Raw genomic sequence first — 23,748 nt, 5'->3', positions numbered from 1 at the left:
AATGGTCAGTTGCTAGCCTTCTGGCTGATTGAATGATGCAAACAAAATCACACCAAATTGTTCACTGTGGTCTACTCAAGATGGAGTGCTTAACCAATGAAAAAGACAACCCAAATCTACTGATGATGTTCAAACGTGGGATTTTCGTCCCAGTTGACATTTGCCAATGTGTAAAGACAACACGGTTGTCACAATCTAGGGGGTTGATTCTACTGGCATCTGCTGGGTAAGGGTCAGGGATGATGCTACACATCCTGCCATGCCCAGGTGATACCCCCTGCACCCCCACACAACCACCCTGACCTATCTATCTAAGGCCCGGAGTGCTAGCCTAGTGGTCCTCGCCTTGAACATGCAGGGATCCCATATGGGCACCGGTTGTAATCACATCCAGCTTCCTGCTGTAACCTAGAAAAGCAGCAGAGGACAGCCTACACCCTTGGGACCCTGCACCTCCGCGTGGGGAACCTGAAAGAAGCTCCTGGCTCCTGGATTTGGATCAGCTCAGCTCTGGCCATTGTGGCCACTTGGGGAGTGAATCATTGGGCAGAAGATCTTCCTCTCTGTCTCTCCTCCTCTCTGTATATATGACTTTCCAATAAAAAAAAAAATTTTTTTTAAAGAAGAATATCTGGCCCAGAATGACAGTAATGCCAAGACTTGACAATTCTGCACCCAAGCTCTCAGTCAAGAGGGACTTGATTCAACCGGACTAGTGAAGCACTGGAGAGAGCAGATGGCTTGTTTCTGGAAAATTGCTGTCAGGGTCTAACTGCACAGTTTTAGTCATGAGTGAGGATGTGCATGTTGTGTTTGGCTGGGCAGTGAGCACTGTGTATTTTTTTACAGTTTGTTGTACTCCACAGCAACCGGTGGAATTTACTTAGCTTTCCTTCGGGTTCAAATCAGCAGTGAAAAGTCTAACCTCCAAAAAAGAATCAAACAGAAAATGAAACGTACATGTAATAATGGGAGTTCAGGTGCAAAGCTCCCTGCAGGGGCTTCTTTGCTAGAAGGTTTCTCATACCCTGGTGTGCCCTGTTCCAGGCCACAGCAGCTAGACACACACCACCTGCCCACATTCAGCCGTGCAGAGCAAGCAACTGGGATCGCAGAAAATGGAACTCAAACGCCAACTCTGCTGCTACTTGCCATCTTGGGCAAATTGCTTTCTTTGAGCTTTCATCTTCCAATCAGCAAACGCGAGCTCTCTCTACAGGGCTGGGGAGATTTCCTGAAACTGTTTACATAAAAGCCCCTGTCAAAACTACAAAGTGATCTACGGCTCACCTGATGACGACCACACATACACACACAGAGGGTGTCTCCTCCGTGCGGCATGCGGGTTCTGTATATTAGATTTCCCCACATTATTGCTGCCTTTGTAAAGCGTCTCCTGGGAGACGTGTTATTTTCTTATACTGCACTGGAGAAATATTTTCCATATCATGAAATAGAAACGTTGAACTAACTTCTATTACTCACGACCCAAAGGAGATTATTGCTTCTTTATGGACAAGGATTCTCATTAGCATGAGAATGCTGGGGAGGATTCTGCAGGCAAGGTTTAGGAAGCAACTCTCCCTTTGCCAACTGATGCCATCCTGCCTCCCCCCCAGGGCCTTATTATCCCACGACGAGCCTTGCCACTCTGATCCAGAGGCACCCTGCTCTTTAATTCTCACGTTTTCATCTTTCCTTAACAGGAGCCTAGATTTTTACTTTCAAAGTCAATGCACTTTTAAATCAGCTTAAAATTGAATTGGCCATCCTTCGAAGACAACCCGGACTGGCAGCATGAAGTAGAGAGGTGGCCGATGAATATCCACGCTGTTTATCGGCTTTGATCTGGTGATCTCAAGGTGCTTGCAGCAATTCCAACACACCTGATTCCTCATCATTGCTCCCCTACATGTTGCTATGCAAAGCGAGATTATTTTGAGGATGAGCAAGCTGTGTTTTGTGTTGTGCTTTGAGTTCCTGAGAACAGAAACTCCTATGACTAAACTCTCCATGAACACAGAAAACCGAAGAATGAGTACCAGTGCCTTTATCACTCAGCCTAGCTAAATCACATTTGGTGCTCCATCGCACTTAGCAGAGGGGTTTCCTGGCCTTGGAGGATGCTTCTCCAACAAATGTATGCCATCGTTGGCAGCTCATCGAGGTCAACCTCACGTTACAGCTGTGGCTGCCTAACGGGGGCACAGCAGGTGTCTGTCTCCTAGACGCAGCGGGAGGGGGCCGGACAGAGGTGGGCAGATGCTCGCGGAGGAAGCTTCCTCTCAAAAGCAGGAATGCAACACCAGGAGTAAGAAGTTTTAAACTCAGGCAACCAGCTTCTGATCCCATTGCCCTAATTTGGGGCTTGCCAAATTCAGCTCTCAGGTCCAAATATGGAGACTTCCTGTTTTAGCAAATAAAGTTTAATTGGAACATCTGTGGGCTCGTTGGTTTATATACTACTGGTGGCTTCTCTTGCTGAGCAGTTGTGACAAGCGGTCATCTGGCTTGTAAAGCTCCAAATGTTTGCTATCAGAGCCTTCGGAGAAAAAAACCATGATGACCGCTACTCAATCATTGGGTTCCCATCTGGGGAAGTCTAATGGGAAACATATTACGCAAACTAGGAACACAAAGAAGCGAATGCAAGGGTTCCTGTCCCCAGAATCTATGAGAAAGTATAGCTGCACAAAAATGATTTACCAAGGCAGAAAGAGTTGGATGAATACATGAGTTGGCAGTCAATGTGCATTGTGTGCTGGGCAGCGAACCCATTGCTTCTGTTGCATCATACAGTTTGCGCCTCATAAATCCCCTGGAAGGCAGCTATCACTCTGTGTGTGATAGCGCTGAGGAGCCCCGGGTTTCGCAAGCTTTTGCTAGCCCCCTAGCTAACACAGAAACCCTGGAGGTAGGAGTGTGGCTCTAGCATCGAAACTCAGCAGCAGGACAGTGTTGGGTGACACAGCTTCCCATCTGCACAGCACCTGTGGGTCACAAAGGTTCCTGCCTGCGACACTGAGTCCAGACTAAACACATGGAGACTCGGGCTCTTGTCTGTTTCCTTAAACAAAACAGTATTGACACAGAACTTACATTGTGTCACGTATGTGATGATTTAAGGAATGCAGAAGACTGCACATGAATTATAGGCTAACACGGTGTTGTTTTGTGTAAATGACATGAATAGCCGCAGTGCTTGGTATCTGCAGGGGAGGGAAGAGTCCTGGGACCAATCTCCTGTCTTTAAAACGTTCATAGAAATTGAATGTGATGAGGTGCCGGTGCGATAGTGTAGTGGTTAAAGTCCTCATCTTGCAGGCGCCTGGATCCATATGGGCGCTGGTTCTAATCCCAGCAGCTCCACTTCCCATCCAGCTCCCTGCTTGTGCCCCGGAAAGCAGTCGAGGACGGCCCAAAGCCTTGGGATCCTGCGCCTGCGTTAGAGCCCCGGAAGAACTCCTGGCTTTGGATCAGCGCAGCACCGGCCGTTGCGGCCACTTGGGGAGTGAACCATTGGATGGAAGATCTTTCTCTCTGTCTCTCCTCCTCTCTGTACATCTGCCTTTCCAATAAAATAAATAAATCTTTAAAAAAAAAAAAGAAGAAATTGCATATGATGAAAGAGAGATGTATGGCTAACAGAAATTTTTATGCCAAAATAAACTTTTTCTAAAAGAAGAAGAAGAAAAGACTTGTATATTTATTTGAAATGGAGGGAGGAAGAGAGAAAAAAAGAGGGTGGGGGAGAGACAAAGATAGTGAAAGAGATGGTGAAAACTTTTATGTGTTGGTTCCTGTCTTAAATGGCCGCAACGGCTGAGGCTGTGCCAGGCTGAAGCCAGGAGTTTTATCTGGATCTCCCGTGACGGTATAGGGACCCAGGGACTTTGGCCATATTCTGCTGTTTTCCCAGATGCGTTAGCCAGGAGCTGGATCAGAAGCAGAGCTGTCAGGGTTCGAAATGGCACTCATATGGGATGTCAGCATCACAGGCTTAACACGCTGGGCCCCAACCACAGCCCCTAGACTTATCTTTGCTAATATCTCCTTTTTAAAGAGCTTTTTGAAGAACGCTTCTATTTCAAAAGTTTAGTGGGGGGAGAGGTCGCGATGATCTGGGATGATCTGTAAAAGGTTTGAGCATAGATCGATTGATTGATTGATGGGATTGGTGTGAGCACTGCCCGGGAGGACCGAGAAGTCTCCAGGAAAACAGCTCTCTCCCAGAAGAGAGGGACCCAGTTACATCCTGACCCTGACCAACCAGGCCTGGGAAGACAGGCCATGTGTGGGTCTTTCTTGGGAGTCCGTGCCTCAGAGCAGGTTCAGGCAATATGTGCAGCCTTCACGCCACTGCAACCAACCCCGGGTGCCATGGGGGCAGCTGCAGGGACCATGGGAGTGGCGGCTGAGCTCCTGGGGTAGGCAGTCTGTCTTAAATGGGGATACACTACGATCGGGACAGCACACTGCACAGTAAGAACCCGAAACAGAGATGGGGTCCAAACCAGGCTGCTACCACTCCTGAGACGAAGTTCTCACTGGCTCCCTTTTCTCATCCATCAAGTGCAGTGCTAATGCTGAGCACAGAGAATTGTCACAGGATTGAACTGGTCTCTGATGGGCCGGGATCATATTATGGCCCACCAGCAGACCAGGCAGATCGGGCAGGTGATCAGTGTCGCTGGGGATGAAAACAGAGACACCGGGGAAGGATTCTGGAACTAACGAAGATGATTCCACCCCAGCAAGTGGCTTCCTTCTCCCAGTTAGCTCAGCAGACCCTGGGCATCCACAGGAGGGGAAGGCCCCCAGTTAAGGGCAGGAAGCTTGTAGGGCCTCCTGCTGCAGGAGCCAAAAGGTAGCATTGCCTTTGGGGCAACAAATCTCTGACCCCAACCCTCACGGGGTGCTGCTTTATTACCAAGGAAAGAGAATCAGAGAAACACACTTGCCCCCTGTGCTGTCTGTGATCTTCAAAACTCTTCTTTGCCTTATTCTAATTAACACTCTCTTTGTCTATATCATCCATCTAACCAAATCTATCTATAGCTTCCTTTAAAGGCACTGACAATCCAGTTTTTGCCTAGTCCTGGCTTACAAAGGTACTTTCAACGGTTTGTGGGAAATGGAACTAAAAGGTAAAGGTATTTGGTGCAAATAATATTTGAATTACACACGTTTTTTCCCCCCATACTATACATTTACTCTGAATTTTAAAGAAAGTATTCAAAGGGCAGATAGAGAGTGTGTGTGCTACCATCTGCTAGTTCATTCCTTCCTTGAGCCTCCATCAAATGCCCAGAATAGCCAGGCTTTGGCTGTTCAAAACTGGGAATTGGGGACTCAATCCAGGTCTCCCGGGTGGTTGCAAGAGCCCACTTAATTGACTTGCCGTTACCACCTCCTAGGGTTTGCATGAAGGAACTTACATGAGAGTCAGCAGGATTCAAACCGAGGCCTTCTGGCATGGGGTACAGTCGCCTTAACGGCTAGGCTGAAAGCTGAGCTTATGAACTTTGGAAGACCCTGTGCATGCTGAACAACCTTTAATTCCACCTCTATGCACTTCTTGCAGTACCCTGACACACAGCACCTGTTTTGTAAACAAGCAGATCTCTCCCTCTCGAGTTAACCTTTACTCACTTATGGACCCATTCACCTTGTCTCTCCTTGCAAGGGCCAGACATGAACCCTTATTCAGCTTCTCAGACAGGTGCCCACTGCAGAAAGGTGCAGAGAAAAGAAGCTAAGCCTTGGTATCCCCGCATCCCGAGCAGAACATACTGAAAGCGATTCTTGCCTCAGAACCAAGCTTGAACCCCACTCCACAGTGATAGACCCTGGCAGCTGGAACCTGAGAACACAGCTTCATTCTTCCCTGACCAGCCAAGGAGACCGGGCAGTGGGCAGGAGAAGCAGCTACAGTTGGTCCCTCCTCCTGTCCAAATCCCTCTGCCTAGACCTCATGGCAGGAGTGAGTTCACGCAGGTGGAACTAAGATCCAGAACAAGCCCCACTCATTGAGGGACTACTCAGATTCATTGTGAGACTGCAGAATGTGCTGGTGATGTTTTTTCTAAAGGGCAACCCCGGTGCTGCCGAGACGGGAGGCACCCTCGCTCTCACACACATTTATTCCATCTTCCGGAGGTGAGCAGGGAACAGGGCTGCCTCAGCCTCCCATAACAGGCATGCATTACCAATCACTTCAGTAGGAGCCAGACTGTCTGTGGCCCGGGCCAGGAACAGGCAGTGTCCTTTCCTCGAAGCAACCCCATGCCAAAAGAGCTCTGGGCACTGATTGCCTGGGGAACCTGCCCCTTTTCTTTCCCACTTGAGCCACATCACAGAGGTAAGGAGCCAGCCTACAACCAAACTTTGCCAGATTTCTTGGGAGAATTGAAGAAGTTGGATTTTGGATTTAAGTAAGAAAGAGAAAACGTTGACTCCAGTTGAAATTACAAGGGAGGAGCTTGTTGCCTGATGTTGGCAGGATTGCACAGTTCCTCTGGGCTTCTGGAGAGCCAGTTCAGAAGGGCTGTCTCCATTTGGAATTCTTTTGGAAATGGGCCTCGAGATAAAGAGAATTTATTTAGAACACAAGCTCAGAGAAGCACCAGGTGATGTTTTGGGTTGGATCGGATTTTTCTCCAAAGATGTCAAGTTCTAACTCTTCAGAACCCTTAAATGTGATTTTGTTTGGAAACTGTGTGCTCACAGATGATCCAGCTGAAATAAGGCCATGAGGATGAGCAACCATCCAAAAGAACTGATGTCCTTCAGAAAAGGAGGAAGTCGGGTACAGATGCACATGGAGAACTACATCAAGATGAAGGCAGAATACGGGGTGAGGCGGCTCTAAGCCAAGAAAGACTAAAGGTGGCAGCCCCACCCCCAGGGACAAGGAGAGAGGTGCCGCCTAGCTCACAGCCCCCACAAGGTGCAACCCTGCTGAGCTCTTGGTTTGGAACTTGCAGGTTCCAACAACAGTACATTTCTGGTCATGGTATTCTGCAGGCTTAGGAAAGTGGCACAGTGGATGTGGGGGGATCTGAGAAGGCAGTGTGCAAGGGGGGGGCCTTCTCAAGCCAGCTGCCCCTCCTAGGGACAACTGGAATGCCATCACACAGAGGACAGAACGGGGCTGTGGAGTCACTGAATGTGGGGTGCAGCAGTGCCTAAGCCCAGTCGGAGCCTCAGAGGACACCGAGCTTTGGACACCCTGGCTCCTGGTGCCACATGTCGGGGGTTCACAGCCCTTTCACATGTGTCCTGTTCTCTCTGCAATACATTCTCCTCATTCCAATCTTCCTTTCCCTTGCACGTCTCTTCCTTCCTCTCCACAACCTTCTTAGAACTCCTCCTTTGAGTCTCCCATTTCGAGCCACTCAATAGCAAGCTGCTCTCAAACTGTATTCTGCACGCCATTTAAGCCGTGTTCTATGAAGAGCAAATTTCAAGCGCATTGAAAGCAATTTGCGCTGTGCTGCATAACCCTATTTCTCTTGCTTCCCCCCAGGGAATGTGGGACACACATTTGTGGTTAGAAGGTTTGGAAAAATCCTGCAGTTGAGTGACACAAACAGACCCCATGTCCCATGAGCCTGAACCAGCATTCCCTTCATTTTGCAGGATGGGGTTAACATTCTGCAGGGCACGGAGGGGGAGCAGGGTCCTCTTCAGGGTTTTCAGGGACTGTGTTCTTTAGAGCACAGCTCCCTGGGACAAGGGATGGGGTCTCTCCGAGCAGGTGCCACATGGTTGCAGACCTCGTTGAGGGAGGTCCTTACAAGCAAGGTGTCGAGGGCCACTGAGGCAGTCCCAGTGTCTTCGTCTCAGCATTAGCCTGAGGGTGAGCAGTGAGGTTCAGGAGGTCGCCTGGTATTCTAGTTTCCCAGGGTAGAGCATCCTATTCCTTCTCTATATCTTCCCTTTTCTAACTCCTTTCTCTCCATAGCCCACCAATGCAATTCTCCCCCAAAGTCCATCGCAAATACTAGGAGCGGTGGTATATGTGAGACCCGCCAATAGGCTTGATGACTTCCGGTGGAACCAAGTTCTGCTTCCTGTTAGCCATGTGCCTCCAGGCCTCAGCTGCCTAACTGCCAAATGGGACATCAATAAAAGTGCCATGGGATTAGTTGACCAAAGGCATGCAGACAGCACGTTAAACAAGCCCGGTCTGTAAATGCTAACTGCAGGGGAGCTCGGATCGCTCCCAGGGGCCACCACACATTCCCTTCTCCTCTTGGAGTGTGTGGGTTCCAGTGACATCTCCGCTGTGATGGGTCATGATGCAGCACCTGGCATGCAGTAGAGCTCAGAAAACAGCGAGGATCAATTCATGCCTGGCTGTGCACTGGCGTTTCTCTATCTTTGATAATACTTTATTGTTATTATTTAAGATTGAACTTTATTTGAAAGGCAGAGGGATAGAGAGAGAGAGAGATTTTTCCATATGCTGGTTCCTGCCCCAGCTAGTTGCAATAGGCAGAGCTGGGGCCAGGCCAGGAGCCTGGAGTTACGCTTGATTCTCCCATGTGGCTGGCAGGAGACCCAGCACATGGTCATTTACTATTGTCTTCCCAGATGCATTAATGAGGACCTGGACTGGGAACAGAGTAGCCAGGACTTGAACTGGAATTTCAATATGCAATGCTGGTATCACAGGCGGCTGCTTAATTCACTGCACTCCAACACCAGCCCTATCTCTCATCGTATTTCTGACTATGAGCTGCATTACGAAAACATTCTCTTTACTTTTGAAAAAAAAAAGACTTATTTTTCTCTAATTGATTTTAGTCTTCTCTACCCGACTAGCTTGGCCTAATAAGACATCCTATCACTAAAGGGGTGCATTTGGCTGCCGGGGACTGGGGGGCAGGGGTCAGTGCCTTCATCATCACCATGGTCTCAGCCGACAATCAGAGAGGCCACTGATTAAACTCACAAAAATACATTTATCTGTCCCTCTTTGTCATTAATGGGATGCCCTGGCCTTCTGGCAATCTGTAGCCCTGTGGATGGGCAGGCCAGACGCTGTGGCACCACAGGATGGAAAAGCAAAAGGTCAAGGCAACACAGGTGGGCAGGACGGGCAGCTATGTAGGCAGGCTTCCTTCCTGGAGCGCTGACCTGGTGCTGTGTTAGTGCCGCCTGAAACAGCTGAAGGCCTCTCCCTTGCAGGGGCAGGTGGCAATCTGCAGTGCCAGGGCCCTGCTGGAGGGTAAGCTGAGCTAACACATCCCCACCAGCTGCTGCTTTTTTTGTGGTTGCCACTCTGGGGCGAGGCCTGTCACACACGCTGGAGACCCAACTGGCCAACTCCGGAAGCCCCATTTACTTACAACCAGGCAGCCTGTGGGCATGAAGGACAGCTGATGAGCACCGGAGTCAGAAGTCCCGTGTCCTAATACAGACTCTGCCACTCGCTTATGACATGGCCCATTCTGGTTCTGGGCTGGCTAGTTTCCTAAACTCTCAGGTCATCCTTTCACTCCTGGGAAAATGCAGGAGTAGAACTTGAAGTTATCTGTGAGTCTCCTGTTCAAGCATCCCATGGTTTTGCCACATGGATCCAGCCTCGCTCCAACCACAGCAACTCTTCCTGCAGAGGTGCCGCCTGCCGTTGGTACAACTGAGGACAAAACCCTAGAGCTGCTACCCTGATCCCAGCCAGCCCAGTCATGACATCACCACAACCCCCTGCTCAGCCCTGATTAGTTATACTTTGCATGAACAGTACATTCCTAAAGACTTTGCAAAAATCAGAGAAATTTCCCACAGGCACAAATGTAAAATTAGAGCCCCATTATTTTAAATATAGTACAGAAAGTGCACTATTATTTTTTGAATTACATTATTTCTTTTTTATTTATAATTTTCTCTTTTACATTTAAACGTATTTTATTTTGTTTTATGATATAGTTCCATAGGTTCTGGGGTTGCCTGTGCCCTTCCCCAAGGTCCCTTCCCCCCGCCCCATTGAATTCTCCTCTAGTTTTACAATGGATGTCCTTCATGAACAGTCACAAGTCCATCATGCTATTATTGAAGTGTTTCCCGACAATGTAGGCATGGACATTGTCAGAGAGTCCATCATCTTACTGTTAGGATGTATTCAATTCTTTCACTGGGAGTCCATCTTTGGTCTGTATGCATAGAGACATACAGCACTTTGTCTCCATATCTGAACATATCAGTCCCTGCTACACTTCCATTATATATCCCCTAAAATACAGAACCAGTGAGCACAGTCCACAACAGGGTGAAAATAAATTTTCATCAACATGAAGTTAACAAACATGCTACAAAAATAAAAATGCATCACATTCTTTGCTTCAATTTGCAGTTTTGCATTGTCAGATCAAATAGCATTATTTCTTTTTTCCTGTTTTTAAAAAAAGATTTATTTATTTTTATTGGAAAGACAGATATACAGAGAGGAGGAAAGACAAAGAGGAAGATCTGTCTGATGGTTCACTCCCCAGGTGAGCTCAATGGCTGGAGCTGAGCCAGTCCGAAGCCAGGAGCCAGAAGCTCTTCCTCCAGGTCTCCCGCACAGGTGCAGGATCCCAAGGCTTTGGGCCGCCCTCAACTGCTTTCCCAGGCCATAAGCCTTGGGAGCTGGATGGGAAGCAGGGCCGCCAGGATTAGAACCGGCATCCATATGGGATCCTGGCGCGTTCAAGGTAAGGACTTTAACCACTATGCTGTCGTGCTGGGCCCAAATTGCATTATTTCTAATTCACACAACGCAATTATAATCCCATCATAAATGACCTATTGTACATTCCCTCTGAAAGAACCTCCTTTTTATTCTTCAAAGAGAAGGAACGAAGGTGAGGACATGGGGTCCGACCGGCTGCGAGAGGCCCCGAGAGTGAAGGGGATTCTATGATGACCATGTCCACCACCAAGAAGACAGGGTTCCCCTCCTGACTCCTTCCAGAGGGTGGAGGAACTCAGCACCCCCGTCCTCTGGTGATCCTCTCACACTGAACTTCCGACTGGACGTTAGATTCTCTGTTTCACTTTGCTTGCAATTGAAATTGCTCCAGATGTCCATGCTCTCCGAAGATGTTTGATCTCAAAGGAACTCACCCCTCGTGCCCCTAGCCCTGCCGAGACGGCCAAATCCTCGCTCCCTCCCTTGACAGAGCCATGCTCTACCCTTCAGAATGGCTGCCAGGAATTCTCTGAAGAAGCTATGATCTCAAACCAACCAGGAACCAGAACAGCTTCCAGTCTGAGACTTTGTACTTGGAGTCTATAGCTAGAAAATATTGATATGTTTTCCAAACTAAGGAAATTATATATATATATATATAATACATATTATATAAATATATATAAAGAGAGAGAGAGAGAGGCAGAGGCCATGAAGATTTAAAAAAAAAACCTGCTTCCCAAACCTTCCCTTCATGGGAACCTTCTTGGCTGTCCCTGCTGGTTCGAAAGACTTGCGTGTCTGACTCTCTTCACCATCCAATAGCTCCCTCTCCCACGTGAGATTATAAAGCTTTGAGAACTGGAGGCGCTCCACACCCCCACCCACAAGGAGCCGTTCCCTGGTGAGATGCTCAGTTGAAATAGAAGGAGTTTGCTTTAAGGCAGTCTTTCTGGGGGAATTATGGATGGGGACATTTAACAATACAGCATTTGCAATGGGCAGGTGAGAGCTGGCCAAGTTTTTAAAGGAGATTTCACAGGCCAGGTCAGCAGGGAGATGGATGGATGAGCGGTGGTGGATACAATTATTTGACTTTCTGAGCTGTTCTTTTTGAAGCCTCTATGCTTAATAAAAAGAAAAAGAATAATCCCTTTTGCCAAGCTTTTGTAGCTCCATCTCTATTGTTCCCATCAACATCCAAAGAAAATGGGCAAGATTCATTTTGTCCAGAAAGCATTTGTGTATTTTATATAGGTCTGGACTCTGAAGCACTGATGGTTAAGTGGGGGAAAAGACAAAGATTTCTCTCTACTCTCAGGAAATCAAAAGAGGAATGTTGAAGCTCTCTAACCTAACTAAAACAGTCCTGGGTGGAATCTTCGCTTCCTTTGCTGCTAAACTCAGCATGGAAATTAGCAGACCCACAAAACAGTGACAATTATACCAGATCACAAAGAAGGTACCCTGAAGGCAAAGTTGGAGTTTTTCCATCAAAACCAAGAAGGTGTTTTCTGGGGGCCAGGGCAACTTTCTTTGTTTTACTCCGTGCGTTCTCAGTCACTCAGTGTCCAGCTCTAGGACTCAGGTCTGGTCGGTGGACCGATCGATTAGGTCAACTACCTGCAGTGTTGTTCACTTGACCAGGGCATATGCAAGGTGTTCAGTATTTACTCGCGGATGCATTGAGTTGCAGCCGATTGCTTTAAATCAATAGATATTGACCAGTTCAACCAGGGTAGTTGTATCAGCTATCTTGATGGGCCAAAGTAGGTCACCAGAAGGCACCCTGTTCGATTGCTTGCCAACCCAGCCTGAGGGTGGAAAGAAAGAAAAGCATGGAATGCTTTTTGACTGTAATAGCCAACTGCAGGATGACCACTGTGGGAGAACCTGCGGAGTCAGTAACATTTTCTGCTGACTGGTAAGTGTTGCTGAAACTGTGTGCTGGGGCCTCTACCCCAATTACAGCTCCAGGGGAACCACTGGGTGTGAGCTTTTAACCCTGAGTTCTGAGAATGATGTTTCCACCTTCCTTTGTCATTATGAGTCTGGAAACAATGTCAACAGTGGGTCTGGGAGATCCCCCACAGGTCTGGGTGTGGGTTTCAGGGGTGGTCAGGGTTTCCACATCGGTGGGAGTAGGTGGGATCAGCATTCCTGGTGGGAACTGGGGACAAGAAGATGCAAAGAAGGAAGGCCACTGGGTTTTCTTGGGAGGCGGGAAAGTTCTGAGGACCCAGGGCCCATCGGCCTGAGACGTCCAGGCACCTCTAACAGGCTGCCCTTCTCTATCACCAGAGATTCTGGTTTGAACACAAGTTTTCTCCACCAGCCCCATGGCTCACCTAGCCAGGCTGACAACAACAAGCTCCTGAAGTGTTTGCTCTTCCTTCTACAGAGCTGCCCTGCTGCCACCAAGCTCTTCTCAATAGAGGAACCATGCCCACAAGACCCTCATTTGTGCACACAAAAGCATACCAGCGTCCACCAGCACAAACCCTTCAGCATACAGATCCGCCTATACTTGCAACACACACAGCTGCATTTGTCTATCTGCACTGTGCTATCCAGAATCCATACACAAGCGCACAGCAGCACACACATACCAGCACGTATGTACGGCAGGACAGACCCTGCGGTGCACAGAATAAGAGGCAAACACACTTGGGCAGGCACAGGTGCCAAGCACCACACTGACCTATGAGCTGAAGTTGTTCTCAAGATGGGTTCAGGTGGCTCAGTGGGCCTGCTTCCCGCAGTAGCAGGCCACTCTGCCAGTCAGCCACCTGGAGCAACAAGTGGCGATCTCCTCTGGGCGCCCCCTCGGCCGGCTAGTCACACCCTTCTTCCTGTAACAGCTGCTCTCTCCAAGTCCCCGCCAACAGTTTCAGCCGAGATGGCAGACAGGCAGTGCGTATTGTGTTGCAGACCCAGTACAGGTGTGCATGGTGGGGACCGGTGAAGTGCAGAGCACACGGTCGACTCTCTAGATTTATGCCAACACAGAGGAGGAATTATCCGCCTCACCCCAAGTGATGAAGCTGGTGCCCCAGGATGTCCTCCCCACTACCCCGACAGGCACCAGCTCCTACGGTCCATCACCCCTCTGCTGCCCCGCTGAAGGCCCAAGGACACCCCCTCCACAGCATACCCCTCACCAGCTTTGTGGGGGACCACTCTGAGCTGCAGAAAATTGAATATCGAGCTCCTCAGAGTGCCAGCATTTAGCTCTGAGCAGCCATTTTCTCCTTGCTGTATGCTTTGCTCCAATCAAGGGGATATGAGTTTGCCTTCCCCGACCTTGGCAGATGGAAATGGACAAAGGCTAACGTTTTACATGAATAGCTACAAATTGATGGTAGACATTTGCCATTCAAAGGCAATTCCTCACTCCTCAGGGATTTAGGAGAAAAAAAACTTCAACATCTGCCTGTAGCAGTATCACAAAACCTTCCCCATGGGGGAAGACACTTTCCTACTAAACAAATGCAATCCAGGCAGCCATTAGGGGGCAAAGCCTCTTATGCTGGATTTATTTTGTTTGGTTATGCTCCTGCTTAAGTCAGCGTAGAGGGGTGCAAACTTACAAACAAATGGATTGAACCCAAATTGAAGACCATCCTGCTCAAAAAAGTCTCTGAAACAGATGGGTTTATTAAGAGTAAAATGGAAAATAAGGATTTATCAGATTTGGGGAACACTTGACTTCAAAAGCGTATTGATATGTCAGAGAAAAACACAGTTCTGTATTAAGGATATTAATAGTAATAGTAATAAGTATTAAGGATATTAACATTAATATCCACTTAATATTCAGTAGAAAATATGCAATCTGTGATGATATTCACCCCCCAACACAATTACTCCTTCATTCAAAAACAAGGAGGGTAACCATGAATGCTTATCAAGAGGAATGAGCTGAAAGTTTCCCTACGGGGGTCCGGCTCACTTTACATGTACCAGGATCTAATACGGGTGCAGGTTCATGTCCTGGCTGCTCCACTTCCCATCCAGCTCCCTCCTTGTAGTCTGGGGTAAAACAGTAGAGGACGGCCCAAAGCCTTGGGACCCTGCATCCATGTGGGAGACCTGGAAGACGAACCTGACTGCTGGCTTCAGGTCGACTCAGCTCTGGCCATGGTGGCCACTTGGGGAGTGAACCAGTACACGGAAGATCTTTCTCTCTCTGTAAATCTGCCTTTCCAATAGAAATAAATCAATCTCTTAAAAAAAAAATAAAGATCTCCTGCAGAATTCAATCACCTGCAACATGACCGTACAAACCCAAGAGCCAGGTTTTTGGGGGAGCAGCCCGGAGCTTGCCCAGAAACCATGCTTGGGGCTGGGTCTACTTTAAGGCAGCTCATCGAGCCTCTGGCCCTCACATTCAGGACCCTGCTTCTGGCCATGCGAGGGCTGTGAAGACCCCAAGGTCTCAGATCATGCCTTGCACAGACACAGGAAGGGGTAACTGTATTGAGAGACAAGGCCAGGCCTCCACAAGGAAACCCCATGTTCTTGTCATTTGTTTTTAACTTCTGGCGTTCAGAAATGAGCTTCTGAGTAGCACAAGCCATCCCAGGCGAGTGAAGGGAAGAAGGAAACCTTCCAGTGACCCTTCTGGTGCAGGCCGTGGCTTGCTTTCTCTCCTGCCAAGAGCCTCTTGTGGCCCCCGAGGAACGTACGGCTGGTGCACAAGCGCAGGGCACACATCAGACAACTCTGAGCTTCAGCTCCGGGATTTTCACAGCGTTGTCTCTAATCAGAAAGTCTGGGGGGAACGTGGTAGTTTGGAATCCAGGTCAGAAAGTATTTGGATCGGAAGGAAGAACAAAGCGCTGCTTCTGAATTCTGACAGCCAATTCCAGTGAGGTGGGGCGGGAGGCAAGGTGACCGTTCCTAAAATCCACGTGATTTCAAGACCGCACAGAAGGCATTTGGTAGCCGAAAGACATGGTCAAGTCTTGCATAATTTTTTTGTCTTTCAGTTGAGACACCAAAGCCCCCAGAGAGAAACTTTTAGACAAGTGTATACCTCAGTTCAGTGACAGAAAAAGAAAGCATGTTGAGCATTTCTGCTTTACTGCAACATGAAAATGCCATGGTTTCCATTTTACAGATTGGGAGACTGAGGCATTCTTGCTCACAGTCAAGGGTTTCCAAGCACCCATATTGCAGGGTTCCCAAGAAACGCACCTGCTGTCCCTTGCGTTAGCTGGACATCACTGCCACCACTTGTGGAGGGGCAATGGGGCTCTTCCGTGGGCACCTCGCCTCCTGCGGCAGCATCCTGCACTTAGGGCCCCATCTTTCTGCCTTGCCATGTGCTCCCTTCTTCCCTGCCTGCCTGCTTCAGAGCAAACTCTTGCAAACAGAGTTAGAAAAACACATTGTTTCCCCCCTAGAAGTCTACAGTATCCTGCAGAATGCTTTTTGTTTTTGTTTTTTAAACTTTAACCTATTCTTTCAAGGGTCCATCAGATTTGCTCAAGGAAGGAACAAAGTTACAACAGGATTAACTACACCCTAACAGCCGTCTAAATGCCCCGGAGCTCGGTGATGAAAACATAAGTATTTACTCTCGGGAAGTTTGTAGAGGGATGAAAAACCTCAGAGGCCGAGTATGAGAAACTGTGCTTACAAGAAAACATTCAGAAGAAAGACACACGAAACTTTTGTATCGAAACAAGCACATAAACAAGTACATGCACTTACAAAGAAAACAACGTAAAAATTCAGTTATATCAATTTTTTTGGAAAAAAAAAACTTCTCTTAATGATTGAACGCTATTTTTATTCAAAAGGCCTCGAAGTAAGAGGGAAAAAATAGGGCTTACAAAGTCTACATATGCTGTTTTTGCTCTTCTTTTTGTGTTTCTGTGTGAGTAGATTCCTTATATACTAGAATTTCTGCCAGAAACCACAGACTTCTTTTTCCTCCTCGGCGCTATGGATTAGTTTATTGATTTATTAATCCCTGGTGGGGATAGCTTTACTTAAGACTCTGATGTTAAACGCAAATAAGAAAAACGAGCATCTTTGCTTTGGAGACCTGTGTGCGGTGACTCATTCGAAGTGTCTCTGTCACAGGTCCAAATTTAATAGGCGTCCTACAATAGAACCAGAAAATGCTAATAACCGTAGACTCCTAGCTTAGGCTTTACCTGCCCCAATCCCTCTGCCTATTTCATTTCTAGTTTTTGCAAGAAATGATTTAATACTGAACTATTTAGAAGCTCAAGCAATGCCAGCCCCATGCGCCTCCCAGGAAGCCATGGGAGCTCATGTGATCCTAGCCGACAGTCCGGATCCCCTTTGCTCTCATCCGACCCGCAGACCCTCACGGTCACTGCGTGCTGCACGCTGACTCTGCTAAGTGCTAAGGACACAGCACGGGGACAGTGTTCTCTCAGGGAACTCAAAAGTCATTTCTTGCTTTGGGTTTTTTTTTATGTTGGAAGACACAACACGTGCATTTAGTGGCCGAAGTGGTCACTTACGTGAATTTCTTCACCAAATTGAATATTTCTCTTATTTCTCTTATATTGACTTTTATATTATCAGATTGACTAAACACACCATCCCCGTGGTGTTCCGGGGGGAACCAACCCTCAGCCAACCCAGAGCTAAGAAATCTGCTTTGAACACTTGCTGGTATGGATGTCATTCATTATTCCCAGATGCAATTCAGCAGAAAAGAGATTCCTGAAGCAAGTGTTAGGACAACGCCAACGCGGGAGACTCCTTTAAGTAAAATACGAGGGCCTGGAGTGATAGCCTAGTGGCTAAATCCTTGCCTTGCATCCGCCGAAAGCCCACATGGGTGGGTACATGTACATATCCCCATCCAGTTCCCTTGCCTGCGGCCTGGAAGAGCAGCAGAGGGTGGCCCCAAGCCTTGGGACCCTGCACCTAAGTGGGAGACCTGGAAGAAGCATCTGGCTCCTGACTGCTGGCTTCAGATCGGCTCAGCTCTGGCCGTTGTGGCCACGTGGGGAGTGAGCCAGGGGATGGAAGATCTTTCTGTCTCTCCTTCTCTCTGTGCATCTGCCTTTCTGATAAAAATAAAATAAATTGATAAAACTTACTATCCAAAATATGAGACATGACACCGGCAGACTTAGAGAGACTATGCGTCTAATAAAAACGAGACCTAAAGGTTTTCAAAGAACAAAAGCAAAAGCAAAAGGCACGTTTAAGTGAACGCAGCACTGGCAGTTCTCCACTCCAAGGCTTCCCAGGAGCTTTTTTTGGGAGTGTGGAGGGGCACCGTATGTTGTCTCTTAGCCATAAGTCTGAGAACTGGCAAGGCGGAAGAAGTGGCAGCTTGCCTAGATGAACAGAGTCAGACAACCAGAGGGCAAAACAAATGGACGGTGAAAACACCACTAGTAAAAAATGTCTGCTACCACTGTGAAATCCACCTCTAAGGAGATTTTTTTTTTTGCCAAGATTGGTGTACAAGACACTACCCCTTAAACACTCAGGCACTGGGATCCTGAACCAACCTTCAGGCTGCCGGAGCTGAGCAGCTGTACTGGCCACTGATAAGCAGGTGGATTTTGTTCCTGACTTCTTCCCCTTTCGCCATTAGAAGCACACCTTTCTCAAACATATTTGCGCGTTGGGGGAATACCAGCATACAGAGTATGCATATTGGACAGTCTTCCATCGGCAAGTGCCAGTATCCCACGTGGGTGTTAGTTTGTGTCCTGGCTGCTCTACTTCCCATCCAACTCCCTGGTAATGGCCTGGGAAAGCAACAGAGGATGGCCCAAAGCCTTGGGGACCCTACACCGACATCAGAAACCTGAAAGAAGTTGCTGGCTCCTAATTTTGGGTTGGCTCAGCTCCAGCCGGTGCGGCCATTTTGGTAATGGATCAGAGGATGGAAAATCTCTCTTTTTCTCCTTTTCTCTGTAAATCTGCCTTCCCCGCCCAAAACAAAAATTTGTTAAAGTCCCAACAATTAAATCATTTGGAAAAAAAAATTTTTTTTAAAGACATACGAAGTTGGTGGGAGTGGTGCCTAACCAGCTGAAGCCTTGATTCCGAGTCACCGACATGGGCTTGCAACCAGGTGCTGGGTGCCCGCAGAGATGGGACAGGGATTGGCTGGCTTTCACCAGGGGGAGAACAGGTCACAATAAGTGGTATGCCCCTTGTCTTTGGGTTTTGAGATCAAGAAGACAGCTTTGGTTGCTGCAGCTAACACAATTTCCAGGCATGTGCTGTCTCACTTTCACATCTCTGCATCAAGGCATCTCCTCCTGACTTTAGGGGTGAGGAATTTGTGCCCATGTCTGCACAGCCAGGCAGTGGCTGGGCTGCAGTTCTAACTGTGATCTGTTGGCTGTTCCCACCGCGTGCCTTCCTACCTCACCCACCCCCGGGGGTGGGGGCAGCCTTCCCTGAGGCTTAGGGCTAGAGCGACCCCTCTTCCCTGGAGAAAAGACAAAGGCCCCCTGTGCCCTCTTGCCAGGAGAGCAGTAGGGGTAGTGACTGTACACTGTGCACGCCATCTTACAGCTTCTTCCAGCCTCACATCTGTGCCCCAGGCCCAGTCCTGGCCACCCCTGTGGATGCGGTTGTGGTCCACATCACCTATGGCCCTAACCGTAAGGGAATTTGCAAAGAAACAAACCTGGAAAAGAGTTTATGAAAAGCAGATTTAACAAAGAAGAAGAAGTTTGGGAAATGGGTCGCTCAATTGAGCAAGAAGAGAGAGCAGGCCTTGAAGAGACTCCCGTCCACGCCTTCCCACAGAATGGCAGAGCGGGGGGCCTCTAAGCGCAATGGTGTCCCGTGTGTGTCCCTGCCATCAGAGACCCTGCTCCTGGTTCCCTTGTCCTACCTCGCCTTGTTCATGGGCTAAGACACTGCGGGAAGCCTGCGTCTGTTACCTTTGGCTAAAACTTCACCAAGCTTTCAGAGGCAACATGAATGGCCACACACAGCGACAACTGCACTACATCCTCAGGGTTGTTCCCTAGCGTCCTTTATTTGTGGAAATGGGGCCTGGCACACCCCCGTCTCCTCCAGCTGTGGGCCAGCTGGCAGCCCCAGGTGCCTCAGAGAGAACCTTGCGCCTGCTCTGACAGCCACGTCATCACTGGCTGCAAAGCTCAACGCAAAGGGCCCCAGGAGGCTGAGGGAAGGCCTCACAGGGCGGCAGGGCTGCCCGGCCTGAGGCCCAGGGTCTCGGTTCTTCCAGATCACGCAGGAGCTTGCCCTCACCCCACAGCGACAGCTGACTCACACCCTGAACAGGCTTTGCTGAGAAAAGAAACCTTACAGAAAACCCCGCCACTGCTTGGGCTTGGGAGGCACAGCCACGCCGTGGGCTCTTCCTTCCTGCCAGACCCTGTCACCCAGCCCGGGCTCACCCTGAGGCAGGCCGTCCAGTGGAGGAGCAAAGGGCCCTGTTTCTTGCGGATGCGCCATAACACCGGAGTCCCAAGCCGTCCATTTTGCCCTATCTTCTCACTTGCCTGCCTCCTCACTGCCTCCCCAGGCTCCGCTGAGCTGGGGTGTGTTGAAGGCAAGTCGTCTTGCTGCTGGTTGGTCATAGTCATGGTGGTGCCCTCCCGGTCTCCTTTCTATTCCTGGTTTCGTGAGCTGCCTAAGGTGGGGGCACCAGGCGAACCGCCCAGCCTGGGACGGGTCTGTCATGGGGGTGGGGGTGGGGGCCTGGGGGCAGCCATGACAGACCTCTTGGGCAGGAGGTGGCACAGCACTCCAAGCTTCCGACAACATTGCCACTTCCCACCTGCGTTCAGTCCACGTTATCCCTGGCCCAGCTGGGACTCTAAGCCAGCCAGGCCTAGACAGGGGAAGGTCAGGCTCAGAGTCACAGCATCGGACCAGAGGGCAGAAGCCCCGCGCACTAGGAAACTCACAGCAGCATCAGACTCAGCCTGGCTCTGGCTCTCTCCTCCTGCCCAGTTACCATGAGGCGCTCCCCACTGGACCAGCCTCGGTTCCTCTCCCTCTTCCTTCCTTCTTTGGCCCCCCTGATCCCTCCCCCTCCACCCAAACCTTGCCCTCCCAGGCTTTCTGCCTCCTCCCTGTAGCTGGAGAAATTGACACCATTGGCAGCTGGGTACTCAAGCTACAGGCTCTGAATAAGTATCCAGTTTGGCTGCACTATGGCAGGTGCCTGCTCGGGACCTGCTCAGGATTTGCAGACAACGTTTCTTCCTCTGCACTCCTACACACACACACACACACACACACACACACACACACACACACACAGAGCGAGAGAGAGAGAGAGATTCTGAGCATTCCTCGCCATCGGGCCGCCAAGGCTTACCTGTAATGGGGAGTTGGGCTTGCAGGACAACCGCGATGACCAGAGCTTTCCACTTCATCGTGCCTTCTCTGCCCGGGGTGGTGCCAGGGATGCAGGCCTCCGTGGCGAGGAGGGAGCCGACCACGAGAGGAGGTAGTTGCTGCTTTGTTCTGTCACTGCCTCCCCAGGAAGGGGAGGACCCGCACCTGCCAGCAGCACCCAGAAGCGCACTCCCCCTCTCGATTCGCAGGCAGGAAGCGCTGGAGGTTTGAGGGTTTGGGGTGTCGTTGCGTACAGCTCTTTGTCTGAATGTTGCCTGTGCTTCTAGATGGCCATTGTTTTTTGTGTTCCTTCCCCAGTTCTTTGCGACTTTTAGCGAAGTCCCACAAGGATTAGCAGGGTCAAGGCTTAGATAAACCCACATTCACACACACATACACACACACCCCACCTCACCCACCCACCCACCCAGGTGCAGGCAAGTGCAGGTGCCATTTTCCTGGGTCCTAGCTGATTTGATGGAAGGTGAGAAAAGACCAGATCTGGGGACTCGGGAGCAAGCTGGATGGGGCGACAGACTCCCTGGGTTTGGGGACATCTCTGCTCTCATCTTCATGTCGCCTGGCCTTGAGTAAGTCACTCAACAGCTTTAGACTTCAGCTTTCTTATCTACAAAGAGCTGGAGTAGATCAAACACAACCGTTCTGAATTAGGAACAGTGCGTCATTTGAAACACTCCACCTCACACAGTGTTTTAAACACTTTCGCTAGCTGTTAATCTTTGAATATTAGAGGAATTGATCATGACAAATATGACTAAAGGTTCAAAATAAACTTAGCAAAATGGTAAGATCTTTAAAGGTGAGTGTGAAACGAACTTTAAAACATTACAGAACATACAAGGAAAATGGAATCACATGACAGACTTTGAGAGGCTGGCATGGTGACCTAGTAGGTTAAGCTTCTACTGCGACATGAGGATTTAGGTCCAGCTATCTCACCTGGGAAGGCAGCTGCAGGTGGCTTAAGTACTCAGACCTTTGATAACCATGAGAGATACCAGGAGTGAATTGCCAGCTCCTGGCTTTGACCCCTCAGAACTGAAGAGTCAACCAACGGATGGCGATCTCTCTCTCTCTCTCTCTCTCTCTCGGCTTACGTGCAGGTGATTCAGACACCAGCTAGGTTCCCTCCTGGGTCTGGATTTTGACTGCAGCTTCCTACTAACGCAGACCCTGGAGCAGCAGATGATGTCGTTGGGTTCCAGCCATCCTCATGGAGACTCTGAATTCCTTCCCCCCAGCTTTGGCCCCTTTGCCAAACACGGGCATTTGGTGAATGAACCAGTGGGTGCAAGTGCTCTCAACTCTCACAAGTGAATCAAACTGTTATATATATAAAAAAGAAGTTTGTTGTGGCTCATAAATTTTTGAAATCTGTGCATGATTTTCTCATAATACCCATTAACAGTTTTTAAATATTTATTTTTATTGGAAAGACAGAATTACAGAGAGAAGGATAGACAGAGAGGAAGCTTTTCCATCCGCTGATTCATTGCCCAAGTGACTACAAAGGCCAGAATGGAGCAGATTCGAAGCCAGGAGCTTCTGGTCTCCCACACGGGTGCAGGGTCCCAAAGCTTTGGGTCGTCCTTGACTGCTTTCCCAGGCCACAAGCAGGGAGTTGGATGGGAAGCAGGGCCGCCAGGATTAGAACCTGTGCCCATATGGAATCCTGGCGCGTGTAAGGTGAGGACTTAGCTGCTAGGCTACTTCTCCAGGCCCCCTCTCCACTAACTTTTAAAAATATCCTTGTAAAAGGACTTATGTAAATGGAAAGGTATATCCTTAATAGAAAATTCCCCCTTAATGGAACCATCATTTTCCTTCAATTAATCAATCTATCTCATTGAAAATGCCCACAAAAATGTTCATTTTTATTTATTTATTGTCATTTCATTTGAAGGTTAGAGAGACCTACACACAAGGAAAACAGAAGGAGATCTCTCATTTGCTGATTCACTCTCCAAGAGCCCATGATGAGCAAGCAGGAACTGTGCTGTAACTGTCATTTAATGTAGATCTCCACGGGTAGCAGGGCCCCGGGTACTGGAGTCATGACCAGTGCCCCCCAGGAGTTGCAATAATGGGAAGGGGGTTAGCGGCTGGGGAGCATCTCGAATCAGACACTCCGAAATGGGGAGCAGGCATCCCAAGCAGTGGCTTCACTAAGCACTGCCTGAACTCCTCTCATAGGTGCCATCTGTGACTGAGGGATGGGATGCCTCACAAAGGCTTTAGAACATGAGAAGTTTATACCAAAATGCGTACAAAAATGTTCATGTAGAAGGAAAGCTAGGCAGGGCTGGCATGATAGTGCAATTGGCTAATCCTCTGCCTACAAGCGCTGGCATCCCGTGTGGGTGCTGGCTTGTGTCCCGGCTGCTTTGATTCCCACCCAGCTCCCCACTCGTGGTCTGGGAAAGCCTTTGGACCCTGTGCCCATGTGGGAGACCAGGAAGAAACTCCTGACTCCTAGTTTTGGACCGGCTCAGCCCCAGCCATTGCAACCATTTGATTTCTTTCCATCTCTTCTCTTAAATCTGCCTTTCTAATAAATGAGTAAATCTTAAAAAAAAAAAAAGTGCTTAGGCTAGGCAACAAAATATAAGCAATCAAACCCAAAATAGATAAATTGCATTTCATCAAAACTTAAATTTTTGTGCATCGAAGAACTCTATTGAGAAAGTGACAACACAATTCAGATATTAAAA

The 23,748-nt window shown here is 48.8% G+C and overlaps 1 protein-coding gene across 1 annotated transcript in view; it reads right to left on the bottom strand.

The window, feature by feature from the left end:
- LOC121166363 (T-cell surface glycoprotein CD3 zeta chain) overlaps positions 1 to 21,187 on the bottom strand; it is a 70,279-nt gene extending 49,092 nt beyond the window's left edge. The window contains exon 1 of the mRNA XM_040995511.1: positions 20,997 to 21,187. Within this exon, the coding sequence (XP_040851445.1) occupies positions 20,997 to 21,054 (58 nt within the window). The 5' untranslated portion in view covers positions 21,055 to 21,187. The remainder of the gene's footprint in view (positions 1 to 20,996) is intronic.
- Between the last annotated feature and the right edge of the window lie 2,561 nt (positions 21,188 to 23,748).

This window comes from Ochotona curzoniae, unplaced genomic scaffold (genome assembly GCF_017591425.1).
Source record: "Ochotona curzoniae isolate NIBS_2020 unplaced genomic scaffold, NIBS_Ocur_1.0 patch137, whole genome shotgun sequence".
NCBI lineage: Eukaryota > Metazoa > Chordata > Mammalia > Lagomorpha > Ochotonidae > Ochotona > Ochotona curzoniae.
This window is presented reverse-complemented; position numbering and strand designations above follow the sequence as displayed.